Source organism: Motacilla alba, chromosome 28 (genome assembly GCF_015832195.1).
Source record: "Motacilla alba alba isolate MOTALB_02 chromosome 28, Motacilla_alba_V1.0_pri, whole genome shotgun sequence".
NCBI lineage: Eukaryota > Metazoa > Chordata > Aves > Passeriformes > Motacillidae > Motacilla > Motacilla alba.
In genome coordinates this window covers 2,476,571-2,492,541 of record NC_052043.1, presented here as the reverse complement: position 1 = coordinate 2,492,541, position 15,971 = coordinate 2,476,571, and the positions used below count along the sequence as shown (strand labels likewise).

The window sequence follows — 15,971 nt, the reverse complement described above, 5'->3', positions numbered from 1 at the left end:
GTTAAAAAATAAGCTTTTTAGAGTTTAAATTCCATTCAGTTACTAGATATCCAACAGCACTCAATTCAGAGACAAAAGAGAATTCTGACCTCACATAAAGAGAGCTTGCCCCAAATGCCACAAAAATAAATACAGACAACAGTGATTCCTAGTGACTTATCTGGAAAACCTAAAATATAAATATAACTATATATAAAAGCTTAGGTAAGCTACACTGCACTCATGGCCCTGCAGGTGGGCTGACATTGCTGGCACCAGATCTGGAGGACCTCAGCAACACCTCTGTGGGCCCAGACCTACCCAGTTTGGAAGAGAACCCAGAAGTCCTGCTCCAGATGGCTGATCACAGCCTGAGTGTCACAGAAACCATATCAAAGCCCTTCCATAACCCTGTCCTTACCAAATCCTCAGTCTAGACCAAGAAAGTCATTTGTCTCTATTCAGGTTCATGAACTGCTGAGTTCAACCACAGCTCTCTGCATTGAGACCAACAAAGGAAGGGACTTTGGTTCTTGTGGCATCTGCGATTGCTTGGTGGTACAACAGCAAGTGTAGGATCAGCACAAGATCCTTCCTCTGCCAGCTGGATCCCTTGCTGTCTCTAAACCTGCTGAGGCTTGGTCACGCACTCAGGTGACAGTTTGTGTCACCCTACACTTCATAACCCTTCAGCTTTCTTTCTTCTCCTGCTATGTGCAACCAGAGAGGATTTGGGTAAAATGCACAATAAATCAGTTGTTTACCAGTCTGTGGCCCATTGACTGAAATCTCAGTGCTGTGGTCAGTACATTCTGTGCCCTGCCCTATGCTGGGGCCCTGGCTGAACTCCTGGGGATAGGCTTTGCCCCAGAGATCATCAGAAGATGATCCAGATGTGAATATACAGACATGAAATTTTATGTTCTTGCTCCTCAAACAGGGAAGCAACTGCCTGGCTGTCCTGTGTGTGATTAATTTCCAAAGTGTTGCCCACAAGGACAGGTGATGCTACACAGACACCAGCACACCACGGCTGAAAGCCACCTCAGCTCACCCAGCCCACGTCCATGCCAAGCAACCATCTCCACATGACCACAGAGAGAGAGAATTGTGCCTTCTTGGTCACTGAGGGACCGAACAAAAGAGAAACTAAATGTGATGAAGTGGTATATTGGCAGCCTGAAAATAGCTCCAAATGCAGCACAGCTCATCTTCATCCTAATCCTGAAACATAATTACACCACACTGCTCATTAACTGTCTCCAGACAAGTATGTTCAAAAGTACTCACCTACCTCAGATTCCTTACTGTTCCCAGGCAGTGTCTTACACCTCCCTTAACATAAAAAGCCTTTAGATCACCACATCATAGATAAATTGCTGCTTTAAACACTGCTCCATGCAGCTCTCTACAACCCCTGAGAGCACAGACAGTAGAGAACACAGTGAAACATGCAACAAATCCCCCATGTAGAACTGTAGCAAAACTGAGATTGCCTTGAATCCACCAAGCCTCCCATGAATAATTTTTCAGAGACACATCTGACTTCTCCACTGCATTAACAGCACTGTACCATGACTCCTCTCAACTGCTCCTCCATCCTTTGACTTGTTCTTATAGACACTGTCAGCTCTGCCCTGGACCAACACACAAGGTTACACTGCTTTAGTTTAAAAATCCAACCATTTCCCATCTCACAAAAATATCTCAGGCAGATTTGTGCTGCTTATCTGCACTCTTCCCCCTGGCTGTGCTGAGATAAGGACCTTGTTAAGTGATAATTAAGTCACATGCATTTTCCAGCACAGGCCCATGCCAAAAAAGCAGAGGTAAACAAATACAGAAAAGAGTGGGTGGAAGGGTGGGTGGGTGTGTGTGGAGGTCTTGAGGGCAGCTGGGAGAGGTGAGGGAAGCTCTTTGGACCTGTATGGGTTAAAGAAAAAAATGTTATGGTTAAGAATTCCTAACCACCCTCCAGAGACCCCTGGTTTACATTAATTATTCTGTTGCCTTGAGCACTCAGGGCCTCCTGTGAGCTTCTATCTATAAGTACCCAACTCCTCCTCCTACTCACCTCCAAATGAATCCTTTCAGTGTGCTTGATCAACCCCCTCAGTACAGCAAGGGAACTGCCCAGTCAAAGCTCTTAAATCATACCAAAATGGGAAGGGCAACAATCCAGAACTCCTTTCAGCTCTCCAGCAGGTCCCAGGGAGGCAGAGGACTGCCAGGCAAGGAGGGACCTGTTCCACAGTACCCAGCTTCCCTCAAATCCCACTGAACTCTGCTCCCAAGACCAGCTGTGGAGTGAGCAAGACCCAGGAACAGACCAGCAGTCCTTCTCTCACCTAAAAATAGACCATTTCTCTTCCAAACAACGGCATGTGGCAAGAGTATATTTTATTTTTGAGAGGCTTATCCAATTCAGCCACTGCATCACGGCTCCATCCAGACACCCTGCAGGGCAATGGCAGAGTAGAATTGGACGCACCAGGAGGTTCTGCACACCTGGAAAAAGGCTCTGGTATCTTATCTTGTGTGAGTTTTTCAGCAATGCCCACTGTGCACCCACACACTTCACCCCAAAGCCCACAGCTCCCTAGTGACAGGGACAGAAAGCTGAAGGTGTCCTGTCACAGCACAGGGAGCAAAGGGCAGCACAGAAACAGGCCTGGCCAGAGAAAAAAAGCAGCAGCTCTGAGGAGCAGTGCTGTGCTTCCACTCCCATACCCCTGTCCTAAGCCCTGAAACACCCTTCTCTTCCACAAGCAGGAAAATTGATCTAAGCCACTTCTCCCCCTCACTGCCTCCCCTGAAAACTCCCCATCATCCTGCCCACGGCATCAACTCCAGACAATTCACTGGGACTTACCCCTGGCAAAGTCTTCTGCTCATGCAGGGCTGTCTGGGCTTTGATGGCAGAGTCTCTGGCACAGTACGTGAGGAATGCACAACCTGCAGCAGATACAGAGAGCGTCAAGTTAGACAGGCACTTGCAGATGAACATCAACACAAATGTTACATAATTTGGATGTGTCTAAAGCTCCGGGGGAAAAAAAAAGACAAGGGAACAACGTGAAAGGACTTGCAGGCCACATCTGAAGTCTATTAAGAGCTGGAAAAGGGTCCCAGTGAATCAACAGGGCTTGACACAGGTGTTAAACAAGGTGAGACACAATGGGGGAGCAAAAGGAAAGCTGATCTTGTTTGTGGCAGAAACAGCTCCAAACACAAGGATCAGGATGATTACTGATTAAAAGAAGAAAAGAAGCAAGGAAAGAACAGAAGTATCTGGGATTTTAGGCTTACACAAAAGCTCCACGATCCAGATTCACAAATCAGGGAAAGCTATGGCAGGAGAGGCCTGGCCCTGAGTGCTGGGTGACGCACACAAACACACACCAAGGTACACAAGCACCACACGGGCAATACACAGCCCAGCAGAGCATCGTGCATTCTGCAAGGGCCAACCTAAGAAGCCAGACAAAAAGCACAGAGAAAAGGCCAGATCCTGACATTCTTAGTCAAGATATGACTCAACATCTCAGACGAATGCTGGAGCCAAGGGAGGAGGGGGAGGAGTTGTACCCCTCCAGGAAGAAGAGGGATCATCTTTGGGTGCTCTGATGCTAAGAATAAGCAAAGGGAAAATCTGGCTGGTTATCAAGAAACATTTCCTAGCAGAAAGAGATTTAGACTGTGGAATGATCTCCCCAGGGAAGTGCCTGGAGCTCTGTCACTTGAGTTGTTTCAGATGAGGGTAGGCAAAGCACTGGAGAATAGACTCAGAATGCATCTGACCCCCTCACTCATCCCCCTCCTATCCACAGTGGCATTCCACATCCCAAGCAAAGGCAGGAGGAGTGCCTCTGGCTTGCTGATGAATATCCCTGTCTACACTGCTGTGCTGGGGCTGCAGATGCCGCGTTATGGCCAGAGAGGCCCATTTCTCTGCCTCCACATTCTTGTGCCTGGCTTGGGGTACTCCAAAGCTGCTTCAGCTCTCCGTGAGCTGCACCCAAAGGTGGGTGCAGAGACTGTCTGGACCTCCCCCCTCCAGCCCAGTGGGACTCCAGGTACCCAACACCCTGAGGCCAGCTCCTCAGGACAGTCCAAACCACAGCAACGTAATTATCCTGTTCTTCCATCCCAACTCCAAGAAGCAGCTGCAGGTAAGCACATCACATCTGTTCTCACACCTCTTGCTAGGGGGAAAAAACCTTCCATAAACAGCACACAAGCACTAGGTATCTCTAAGAGGTCATTAAAGCTCCTTATTGCCCAGATTTTGAATGCTGCACCAAAGTCCAACGTGGGACCAACAGGTAATTTAACAAATGCAGTGAGGCCAGGAAGAATGCAGGTCATTCACTGCTCCTGGCAAAGGCAGCTGGCTCTGTCGTGGTGGGGAAGCTCCCTCAGCTTTCACTCTCCCCATGGACTGCTCTGACATCAAGCCTCAAAAGCAGCTCTGTAACCAGAGAGACCAGAATCTATAACCTATTACCTATTTTTACTCTATATTTTTACCTATTATTACTCCATAACCTCTATTACCTATTTCTAACAGATCTGAAGGCCTGGACACCAAAGCCTCAAACACAGATACCCAATTCCACCAATTCCACCTGCTGCTCCAGTCTGCTACTTTGCAAGTCATACAAGACTCAGAATTCTAAGACAATTTGGGCCAGGTTTAGCTCACAAAACCCTGAAGTCAGCAGTTGGGAATAAGCAATTTATTCCACTAAAAGCTTCAATGCATTGGTACTATGCCCACGTGCAGTGAAGGCACTATCCTTGCCTCAGGAGCATCAGCCATCAACCAAAGAAAACTCAGGATAGGAGCAGAGTTATGTCCACATGAAGCCTGCAAACCCCATCCTTGAGCCCCATATTCCAGTGCTCAGGAATGGCAAAACTGAGGCAAAGCGCCCTCAAAAACCCCAGTCCAGGGGAGGACAAGCTAAAAATGAGAACTGGACAAAGACACACCATTTAGTGGGGATAAAGGAGATACACTCCTCACACAGGCAGGTGCTGTTATCATGCCAGATCAGGGATTTGTAAAGGCCAGCAAAACCTAGGTCCACCAGCACCAAAGTGAAAAAGTGCCATGAATGCCCTCCCTAGAGCCCTCTGGTGCTTCTCTTCCCCACAGCAAAGGCAGTAACATTGCTCATCTTCTAGCAGCTCAGGTACCAAGAGGCAGCAGCTTCCAGAGACAGAAACATCCTGTAACTGTGGAGCCTGAAGCTGCCTCACTCCAACCCACATGCAATCCCCACTGCTGCTCTGCTCTACAAGGGTGTGGGTATTTGCTCAGCAGAAGCCACTTGTGCTCCTCCTCCTCACTCAAGCATGAAGCACCACTCAGGCAGCCTCTAATGTCCTGCCTGGACTGGGGCTGCACGTACAGGACAGCCTGCTCCACTGCTCTTCATGTCTCTAAGCTTTGAGGTTTGAGGACATTCCTCTCATTCTTACTTCCCCAACTGCAGGAACCTGGGAAGCTGTACTGGTTCTGGAAAGGAGGGAGCTAAAGATGTCAGCTATGCTTTTTGGAAAATATGATTACTGCCTTTCACAGCCAGGAGTTTTGGAGGTAGAGTACTCAATTCCATTCTCTTTGCAAAGTCCTGGTCAGAAATACAGGAAAAGGTTTGGCAGAAACACTGTGCTTTAATTGTGTAAACAAATATTTGGGGAAAATACACTTCCTTTCTGAAGAGCCATTATCTGTTGTACACTAACTGTGCAGCTACTCCTGGGATGCTGGGACAGGATTCTGCTCTCCCTGTCCTTCATGGCTTCTTTGGGCTCCTAAAACTTTGAGTTGACAGAGCCACCCACGGATCTGAAGAGATGTCCAGAGGTGCAGAGGGGCCTGTCACTCTCACTAGGTTTTCTCACTTCCACATTTCCTGCTTTAGTTAACAGCAAGCTCAGACAGGCAGGCTCAGGCCCCTCTGGGCACTCACACCAAGTCAGCTGTGCCTGCTGAGACACAGGACGTGGTGTTAGAAAGTGCTCAGGGTGTTCAGAAGTGTCAGCCTGGAAGGTCCCAGGCACCCAGACAGTGCCAATGACCCATTCCCAGCACAGGGATGCAGGACAGCACCCAGAGCACTGTCTGCAAAGCCAGGCCTGTCTGCAAAGCCAGGCCACCATCATTGTGCCAAGGATCCCTCTATGTCCCAGCAGCATGGTACCACTCTACTTCCACGGGCTCCAGGAGGGTTTCCAGCTCCCTGAAGGCAGAACCCAGCCTAGTTTCACTTGCAAGAGATTGCATAAAAAAAAAAATAAATTCAGTGCCTGATCCTCCCTACAAACTACACATTGACTCTGGAATTTACAGTCCCCTCAGATCCTAAATATTACTCCACACATCAGCAGTCTAAAGCCTTGAGCAAGAAAAGGCTGCTGGTTTGCAGGAGGGAGGGATCTCTAGATTCTGCTTAGCATCAGAAATCACATTAAATACTTCAGCAGGGGAAGTGTGGAGTCAGTGGGGAGCTAATCTACAAGCCTGCAGAAGCTGAGTCAAAACTGGGCTGCCAGGGAGGCAAGTTGGGCTGAGGGTGGTGTTGTATCCTTGCCCTCTGGAAAAGCCACCTATCTGTCCACATGCCCGTGAGAGGGCTGCTCCTGCTGCTCCTGCCCCTGCTGAATACTCCCCTGCAATTCAGTTTGGCATCTCACACTCCACTTTCCCTACCATGAGCACTCCTAGGAAACCCATCCAGTTGACACTTGTGAAGGAACTGTCTTCTGCCTAATCCTAAAACATAAGGCCAAAAATTTCCACTTGATTCTCCCCACTCAGCCTCCCCTGACCCATTCCAAAAGCCTGTTCAAACGCCTCCCTGCTCTTCCCAGGAAAATATTAGCTTTGAGACAAACACTGCCATTAACATGCAAATGTATCTGTGATTAACATAAATAGAAAAACTGCCTCATGAATAATATTAGGCTGGAACAGTATCAGCTACCAGTAGCCAGGTTGCTGAGACATGACTAGTCAGGTGCTAACAAAACCATTTCATAGCAGAGCTCACATTTCCAAATCTCTAAGATTCTCCTCTGCCTCCACCAAATTCATCCATTCTCAGCACCCCTACAGGACCAGCTCTTGGACACTGCAGCCCAACTCACATCCTCCAGCCCCTGGCAGGCCTTTTCCACCCTTTCTTCCTCCCTGGAGGCAGAGGTGGCTGCTCAGCTCCATGTCAAGCTGCAAGGGAATACAAGAGGACACGCTGGGCTGCACCAGCAGTGCTGGCTTCTCACACAACCGCTTCCTCCCCTTTGGGGAGAGAAAGGGAAAAAAGCAGATGGAAGCTGCATGTGAGCTGTCAATTGGATCTCACTGCAGATCAGGAACATAGGGAGAGAAAACTGAGTCTGCTGTTAGAACTGCCCCAGAAAGGTGGCTTCTGTTCAGTGCAGGAACGAGCCCGCAGCCAAAGTGTCCTCTGTTTGGGGGCTGTGACAGTGCTCCAGGCCACTGCAGCTCCTGGGTCAGGCCTGGCACCTTCCAGGCCTGCAGATGCCAGCAGCAGCTCCTCGACAGGATGGCCTTCCTGCACGGAGCACTGGCACTGCAGCCAAGGCTGGTAAATGAGAGCGATCAGGCACCAGGGTGGGCTGGATTGTGGATCTCATTCCCTGGCTGCACGCTAAACCCCCACACACTTCCTTGTGAAGCGATGACTTCTCTGGAGAGGCTGTTCCAAAACAGGCTGAGGATCTACATGCAAACTCATGCCACCAGGAAAGGAATCCCAGCCTCTCACTTTGTACAAAACAGGACAGGGAGGGGCACAGGGAACTGAAGGGGTGTGGAAACAACCCCAAAACAACCGCCAGAGAACCTCACACCTCAACAGCCCCTTCTGGACAGAACAACCCCTGACCAACAACACCCACATCCACTAAAAAAAAAAAAAAGTTAGAACCAAAAGGATGTATTTATTTTGCTGCAGAAATCCTGCTTTTAACAGCAAGTTAATATCACATACATCTGGCTAATACCACTGCTGCCCCCTCTAATTTCCATACCTAAGCAGATCCCTAGAATTTGTCTCCTGCTTGGAAGCTGACCTCAGACCGCACAGTCTATATTTAAGATGTCAACTGGAATGAAATGTGCAACTGTCTCTTGCCTTGGGCCCATTCTCCTCCTTGCTGGGTTTGAAACCTTGCAACTCACCATCCCCTGGCAGCAGGTCTGGATGCAGTTCCTTGCACACAGAAACACACAAGCACATGGCATCCTCGTTTTTCACTCACAACCAGACACACTTCTTCAGCTAAATTCATGCCAGCCCAGCCCCCACGGGCTTCAATGAGAAAGTGTTTTCCTTTTGTGCTGGAGAGTTAGATTTGGCCTTTTATTTGAAAATACACTTGTTTTTTTCCTGTCCTCTTCCCTCTCTGTTCAGTCTAGAATGGTTCACGTTACCAAGGCACTCGATTTTTCCTACCTTTCCTCCTAAATCTGAGGCATCACGACTGAGCGTTGCACACTCCCTCCAGCATGCACCAACACATGGCCCCATCACAGATCATTTTAGGGCACAGCAGCCCAGGCTGAGCACCGACACCTTTCAGTACTCACTGTCGGCTCCCTGCAGGCTGTTCTACCTGCGCCAGGGAGCGATGCTGCCATCACCCCCTGGGATCTTACAGCAAACAACTCCGTGAGTTCCCTTCCTGGCTGGAGCCGCGCTGGTCACAAGATCCCAAACACCTGCTGGGGTGGGGTAGAGCCGCTCCACTGAAGGGAGCTGCCACGCCGAACGCGACAGCTCTTCAGTATAAAAACAAAATAAGCGAGGCTAAAGGAGCCTCCTCAAACTTTTCAGCACCCAATAAAGGTCCTTCAGCGAAGGAAGACCCCTCATCTCCCTGTGTGCCACCACGAAGGCCCCTCACCTACCCCAAACGCCACTGACAGCAGCACGTTCGCGGCCAATATTCTTTGTTGCACGGATTTTAAAACCGCAGCGCCGAGCCCTGCCCGGGGTCGGTGTGAGCCCCCCTAGGGGATGGCCAGCAGCCCAGCGAGGGTCCCGCCGCGGCCCCCGCGCTCCGCGGCAGCCCCGGCCCGGCCCACGCCGCCCCTCGCCGCCTTTGTCACCGCACCCCACGCGGGGCGACAGGCCCCGGGCTGCCCGAGGGGCTCGGGCCGCGGCCGAGGGGCTCGGCGGGGCTCCGCCGCGGGGATGGGGAACCCCGCCCGTGGGCGCCGGGGGTGCGGACGCGTTCCCGGGCAGCGGATCGGGGCCGCCAGCCCCCGCTGAGGGAGCGGCGGTGTGGGAGAACGGCACATCGCGGTGGGTCACGCGTGGAGCGACCCGGGGCCCGCCGCCCCTTTGTGCGCGCCGCGCCGGGCTCACCCTTGTGCATGCCGGTGTAGCGGTCCTTGAGCACGGTGAGCTCGTAGATCTTGCCGAACTGCTCGAAGAGCGGCTTGAGGTCCTTCTCCTCCAGGTTGCGCGGGATCTGCCCCACGAAGAGCTTGATGGCATCCAGGTCCTTCATGCTGTCGGGCTGCGCCGGGGGCTCCGCGCCGCCGCTGCTGCTCATGGGGGAGGCTCGGCGCGGCGGCGGCGGGGGCGGCTGCGGCGCTGGCGGGAGCGGCGGCGGCTGCCTCCTCGCCTCGCCCTCGGTGAGTCTGGCCATGCCCCGCGCCCGGCGCGGCTGCGGGCGGGCGGGCGGGCGGGGGAGGCAGCGCGGCGGGAACGGCCCCGCCGCCAGCGCCGCCGCCGCGGCGCCACAAAGAGCCGCGCCACAGCGCCCCCTGCCGGGCCCCGCGCCGCCGCGGCCCCTCAGGAGCGGGGGGCAGCGGGGAAGGCACCGGAGACCCCCGGGAGCGGCCCGGGAGGGGCACTCGGGACCGGCCCGCTGGGACGAGAGGGTGGTGATAGCCACGGGGCGGCAGCGACCGCCGCGATGCCCGTCCCCGCGAGCGAGGGAAGAGCTGTGCTTTTAGGGCCCAGGAGCGCGGAGGGCCCTGGGAGCACGGGAGAGCTCTGAGCACCCACGAAGGCAGAGCCGCTCCACATCCGTGTCAGAAATTAGCATTCGGCCCATTTTCTTGGTGCCTCAGCACAAGGGTCTGGAGGCGAAGAGATTATTTAAAGCAGAAAATTTTGTAACGCAGCCGTGACCCAGCAGCGAGCACAGGGGCTGGAGGGGGCTGAGCTGGAAGGGGAAGCCATACACGGCCCCAGCTCTACAACCCCGGGCACACCTCTCTGCCTGCCCCTGCCTTTCTAGGGAAAGTCTCCTTTCTTCCGAGCAGCTCAGCTCCCCCCTCACTGGGGCTTGCTGGAGGCATCCCCAGCCCGGTCCTGTGTCAGACCGTGCCAGATGGTCAGGAGCTGGTTGTGTACCCACGTTGGAGCAGCCATTATTGCTAACGGGATCAGCTCTCCCTCCCCGTGTGAGGCTCTGCACTGCTCTCCCACTGCTTTCTCCAGCTCTGGCAGATGCTGTGAGGCGCTGAGGGGCTGCGAGGCACTGAGGGGCTGCGAGGCGTTGAGGGGCTGTGAGGCACTGAGGGGCTGTGAGGCATTGAGGGGCTGCGAGGCACGGAGGGGCTGTGAGGCGTTGAGGGGCTGTGAGGCACGGAGGGGCTGCGAGGCGCTGAGGGGCTGCGAGGCGCTGAGGGGCTGTGAGGCACGGAGGGGCTGTGAGGCGTTGAGGGGATGTGAGGCATTGAGGGGCTGTGAGGCACGGAGGGGCTGCGAGGCACGGAGGGGCTGCGAGGCGTTGAGGGGATGTGAGGCATTGATGGGCTGCGAGGCACGGAGGGGCTGCGAGGCACGGAGGGGCTGCGAGGCGTTGAGGGGATGTGAGGCATTGAGGGGCTGCGAGGCATTGAGGGGCTGCGAGGCGCCGAGGGGCTGTGAGGCGCCGAGGGGCTGCGAGGCATTGATGGGCTGCGAGGCGCTGAGGGGTTGTGAGGCGCTGAGGGGCTGTGAGGCACTGAGGGGCTGCGAGGCACTGGGGGGCTGAGAGGCACTGGGGGGCTGTGAGGCGCTGAGGGGCTGTGAGGCATTGAGGGGATGTGAGGCACTGAGGGGATGTCACCGCTCCAAGCAGCGCGGCCCAGGTGGCCGGGGCTGTGTCACCTCTGTGCCCCACCTCTGTCACGCCAGGGTGACGCTGAGGCACGGCACAGCTCCGTCAGGAGCAGCTGTGCTGCAGGGATGCAGCCCAGCCCCGCTCCGCCGCCCACAGCCACACGCTGCCTGCATCCCCTACAGAGCATTCCCTCCGCAGCGTGCACGGCTTTTGTCGTCACAGCACACATTTCAGCCTGTCATGCTGCCCCGGTGTCCCTGAGGATGAATACGCCGCTCGTGCTGCGAGGAGGGAGGGGGTGCTGGCTGGGTTGTTTGCAGAGAGCTGTGGCAGAGTCAGGTGCTCAGCTCCACTGAGCATGCCAGGCTGTGCCTGTGAAAGGACCGTGGTGCAGGCACAGCCTGGCCTTGCTTCCCCTTGCGTAGTCTCTGCTGAGAGCTTTCTGCCATCCCCCTTTCCTCCTGCCCTGGATCCTGCGCAGGGAGGGCGGCAGTGAGTGGAGAGGTGACCCTACTGCACAGCACAACATAACCAGGGCAGCCACAGCTCTGTGCTCCCTCTGCAGCCTAACTCAGCATTCTCCTGCCTGGTCCCCAAGCCCCATCCTTCCTCCTACCCTCTCCCCACAGTGCCCCACATGCCAGAGCCTCAAACCCTGCCCAGATCTCTCAGGTGTGATTTTACCTAGGCCCCTGCACCAGGAGATACATGCACCAGGAAAAGGCAGGTTAGGAAAAAGGGGGGGGTGTGTTACTGGGGGAAGAAGAGGGATCCCAATCCTACAGAGCAGAGGGAAGAATGGAGAATAGTGGTTGTGTATGAGCACCCACCCTGCTCCCAGACTGAAGTCATGGCAAGAATGAGAGAGGCAGAGCCAGAGGGATTGGGTATTCCTCTTCACTCTTGTGCTCAGCAGAGCTATGGCTCTGTACCCTGCTCTCTGCAGCACTGGCTGTTGTGCCCAGCTGTGCGTGGAGCTGCCAGAGCACTCACTGAGGGCCAGCAAGAGCCTGGGATTTGCATCCAGGCTTTTCATGGAAATGGACTCACAAAGGCTTGCAGCTTTCTGCAGCCTGGTCTGAACCCAGGGATGCTGCAAGGTATCTCAAGGCTGGAGAGCTGTCTTGTGTTTGATGGTGTTACCACTCCTAAAATTCACCCTAAACCCCCCCCAGGATCTCCCCACACTGGTGAAACTTTCTGTTGACATATCTTGCAGAGACTGACAGCGTTCTGCCATCTATTTGGAAGCCACAGACGCATCAGCTGGGAAGCCTATGGCAAGTCAAGCTGTTCTCATTTTTAACAGCTGCAAGCAGATAAGGCAGTGTTTAAAACAGGAAAGCTTTATGGCAACAGCAGCAATCCTCACCTTGGATGAATCACACCTAAGCAAGTAAAGTTTTCAGGCACCTTTGCATGCCCATCTTGCTTTTTCACATCAGCCATTGCAGCAAAAGCTGCTCTAGGCTTTTGTTACAGCTCAAGGGACCCAGTGCCTCAGGTATAAAATGCCTATTTAGAAGGAAAGATAAATCCAGTCTCTTTTGGAGTTCACGAATGGACGTACTAAAACCACCCCGACTGCAGTAAAGAACAGCAGACATGAAAATACTGCTGGTAAATGAAAAACAGAACAGCTGTCAATCAGCACCTGGCTTTACAGAGCCAGACACAGAATTATATACCAGAGTAACAGGATGAAGGGGAAGAGAAAAGGAATCTTAGCACCACGACAGAGAAAAAGGGAAATGAGAGGTCACCTGTGCAGAGGAAGAAGAAACATGTTGCATCTGTCATGGAGTCTACACAAGAGTGCTAGAAGGAGCACAGCAGAGCTCAGATGCACAATTCCCCGGGGGGGAGGGAACAGATTCTGCCCAAACCTGAGATGCTGCTTCAAAAAAATAACTGCTAGAAGAAAACCACATTGTATACCCAACAAGTTTCTCTTTTGAAGAGATATTTGCGAGTGAAAAACACCCAAAATATTTTCCTTACACACATCTAGATTTGCCTGGTTTCTTGTGGCATATGAGTGTTTGTATTTAGATGGGGTAGCTTAAGATGAAAGGTGAAGAGGTCCAGTCCAGTGGGCCAAATCTGAGCAGGGCTCAAACAAAGGGTGCAGGAACAGCCAGGTACATTTTACCTTAGGAGTGCCTGCCTAGTCCTTCCAGCTCCTAAAGGCAATGAGGAATGGAGAAAATACAAGCTGGAGCTCTGAATTTCCACATCACCTAGGAGACACCATTTAAGGCAGAAAATCCTCACCACAGCCCAGGGGAAAAAAAAAAAAACAAGAGGAAAAAAAAGGGTCCTTTAAAACAGTCTGCCTTTCCTTACCTATTTGTTCCCCAGGCAGAAGAGCCAAAGGACTAGGTAAGACTTGGCAGAAAATATCCAAGCAATAAGACAGTATCTCAGGGAGATAAAAGTTATTCCTCTAATGTGATTGCTTCTTGTCTGGTGTAAAAGATTCTGCAGCCAGACTGCCAGCCTAAGAGAAAAATATCCTGTGTAAAAGGATATAACTTGCCATCAGCTTTTATCCTCTCTTGTCCACCAAGACCTTGCTGTTTAGCTTTCACTGAATAGCTGTTTTACCAATCAGAGTTAGAAAGTTTTAACATTTTAACTTTGCAAGAATCCAAAAATTAACTAAGTTTTGAGGCTTGTGGATGTTTTGGCCCGAGTTGTTCACAGCAGGTGAACTGGAAGTGACCATCACAGATTCCAGGTGTCTTTGTGCAGATATCAAAAGCAGCTGTTCTATGAGGATTGATTTCAAAAACAAAACAAAACCCAAATAAACAAACAAAAACACACCACCTTGTGGAAGGAGTTTGGCTTGTGTGCAAACTGTTTCTTCCAATGCTTGAAAACAAGCTAGTCAGGAAAGAATGGCACAGGGCTGTCCTTTCCCAAACAATGAGAGGCAACTCAGCTCCACAATCATGCAATACTCAATCAGGCTGAGTTCAGTTTGGACCTGGTATTAATCAGTAAAGATATTAAGCTCTGCTGATTTGATCTGCCTTCTCCTCCTGCTCCCCAAACACTCCTGGAGCACAGAGATGGTCGTTTCTCTCACACGCTTTCATCTGGGTACCCCTTAAAAATAAAAGGAATTCCTAGAATCTTGGGGTCATCCCTACAGCATCTGCTTCTCACTCATCTCTTTTTTTTTTTTTTTTTTTGTCAATTCTCTGTCTTTTCTGTCTTTCTGTTATTCCCCATTACACTGTGTTATTACATTAAAAATATTCCACAGGAATAAGCCCACAACATGAGCAACCTGGCTTCAGGACACAACCTAGTTGTCCTCATGTTCTCATTACCTGAGAGAAAGAAATGTGGCACCTGAATAAAGCAGAGAGGATTAGAGGAGAATGTGGCAATCACCAGATCTACTCATCTCCACCCCTGCTCCCAGCAGCTACACCACTGAGCCCTTCAAATATTTTTTCAGAAGTTTTATGAGGATTTCTTTTCTCCTGCTATCCCTAACCCAGCAGTGACAAATCCAGCCTCTGGAAAAGCACATTTTCCACTCAGGACTCCACCCCACATCTTCCACACATCCCCGGGCTGTTCCAGCTCCAGCAGCTCCAAAGAGCAAGGCCCTTTGTACCTCCTACTTCACCAAGGTGCTGTAAGTGTCAGATATATTTAAGAGCATGAAGCATTCAGATACTATGGAAACCAGGGCAAGAGAAAAACCAAAAATAGATGGAAGACGCAAGCTGTTGTAAGGTCTGGAAAAGCCTTGCTGAGGAAGGCTGTGCTTGCTGCAGCTGATTGCAGAGTGGGATCCATTTAGAGCTCGAGCATAAAATATCCTCTCTCCAATCTTTCTGTAGTTTGTCATTTTTCTCTGCCACAGGGAAAGGGATATTCTTTAACTTCCCCTCTATTTAACAGGCCTCCTAATTAGCAGTTCCTTTGAATGATTCATATTCTAGTGTGCCCTTCCCATGACCTGGAGTAGACTGCTGCCTGACTGCTTCTGTAGAGCAGGAGTATTTGGGAACACACCATGAAGAAAAACCACCACAGAGCACGCTCCTAAAAGGGAAATCCAACAGCAACCTGCAGAGAAGGGTGCCTAAGAGTTGTTTGTCTGCCTCTCCTTTTAATAATCTTTTAATCTCTACTGACAAACCAGTTGCTAAAGTAGAATAATACCTTCACTGAAAAAAACCAGAATGGCACATAGAGGAAACACAGAGGATGCCAGCATGAGTACAAACCATCTGACTCAAGGATGGTCAGCCAAATGCAAGTCAGTAACAACACTTCAGCACCCCTATCAAGAACTACTCATTGCTACCACAGAAGCACCATCTGAGAATAAAAACTTTAATTGCCTTTCATGAGTCCCACAGCCCCTTACAGGCTGTTCTCTAGTACAAATTCCCAGTCCCTCAGTGGGGCAAGCAGAGGTCTCCCTGCACCGAGAGCAAGGCTAAGCTGGAGTGGGGTGGCTGCCACAGCCCCAGTCTCCATCCAGGGAAGGCAGCTGGACCTTCTTCCACTCTGCTTTCACACCACCCTTCCTGTCAGCAAAGAACTCCCTGCTGTCCACAGTGACCTTCCCTAAAAAGCAGGGCACTGACATAATTATAGGTGACCTCAAAGGTCTTTTCCAGCCTAGTTAATTCTGTGATTCTGTGATAATGACATGACAGAGCCTGTGCAAACCCAGCCCTGCAATGAGCTGCCCCTCAGCCTGTAGGCTATTGCTCCATGTGCCAGAGAGCTGTGAGGGGACAGTGAGGGCTGGGAGGGGACACCCCAGCTCCAAAAGCGCACTGTTACAAGCAGAGGAGCTAGAGGGGAGACCTGTGTAGAGAGAGCAATGATGATACATCCCTAGAGCAGCTCTTTGCTCT

The 15,971-nt window shown here is 51.8% G+C and overlaps 1 protein-coding gene across 3 annotated transcripts in view; it reads right to left on the bottom strand.

Moving 5' to 3' along the window:
- The window catches only part of CELF5 (CUGBP Elav-like family member 5), a 37,610-nt gene extending 27,861 nt beyond the window's left edge, over positions 1 to 9,749 (bottom strand). For all 3 annotated transcript variants that reach the window (XM_038163497.1, XM_038163499.1, XM_038163498.1), the window contains exons 1-2: positions 9,384 to 9,749; positions 2,852 to 2,934 (exon numbers count right to left, since the gene is read on the bottom strand). In XM_038163497.1, coding sequence (XP_038019425.1) covers positions 2,852 to 2,934; positions 9,384 to 9,669 — 369 coding nt within the window. In that variant the 5' untranslated portion in view covers positions 9,670 to 9,749. The remainder of the gene's footprint in view (positions 1 to 2,851; positions 2,935 to 9,383) is intronic.
- Positions 9,750 to 15,971: the final 6,222 nt, after the last annotated feature.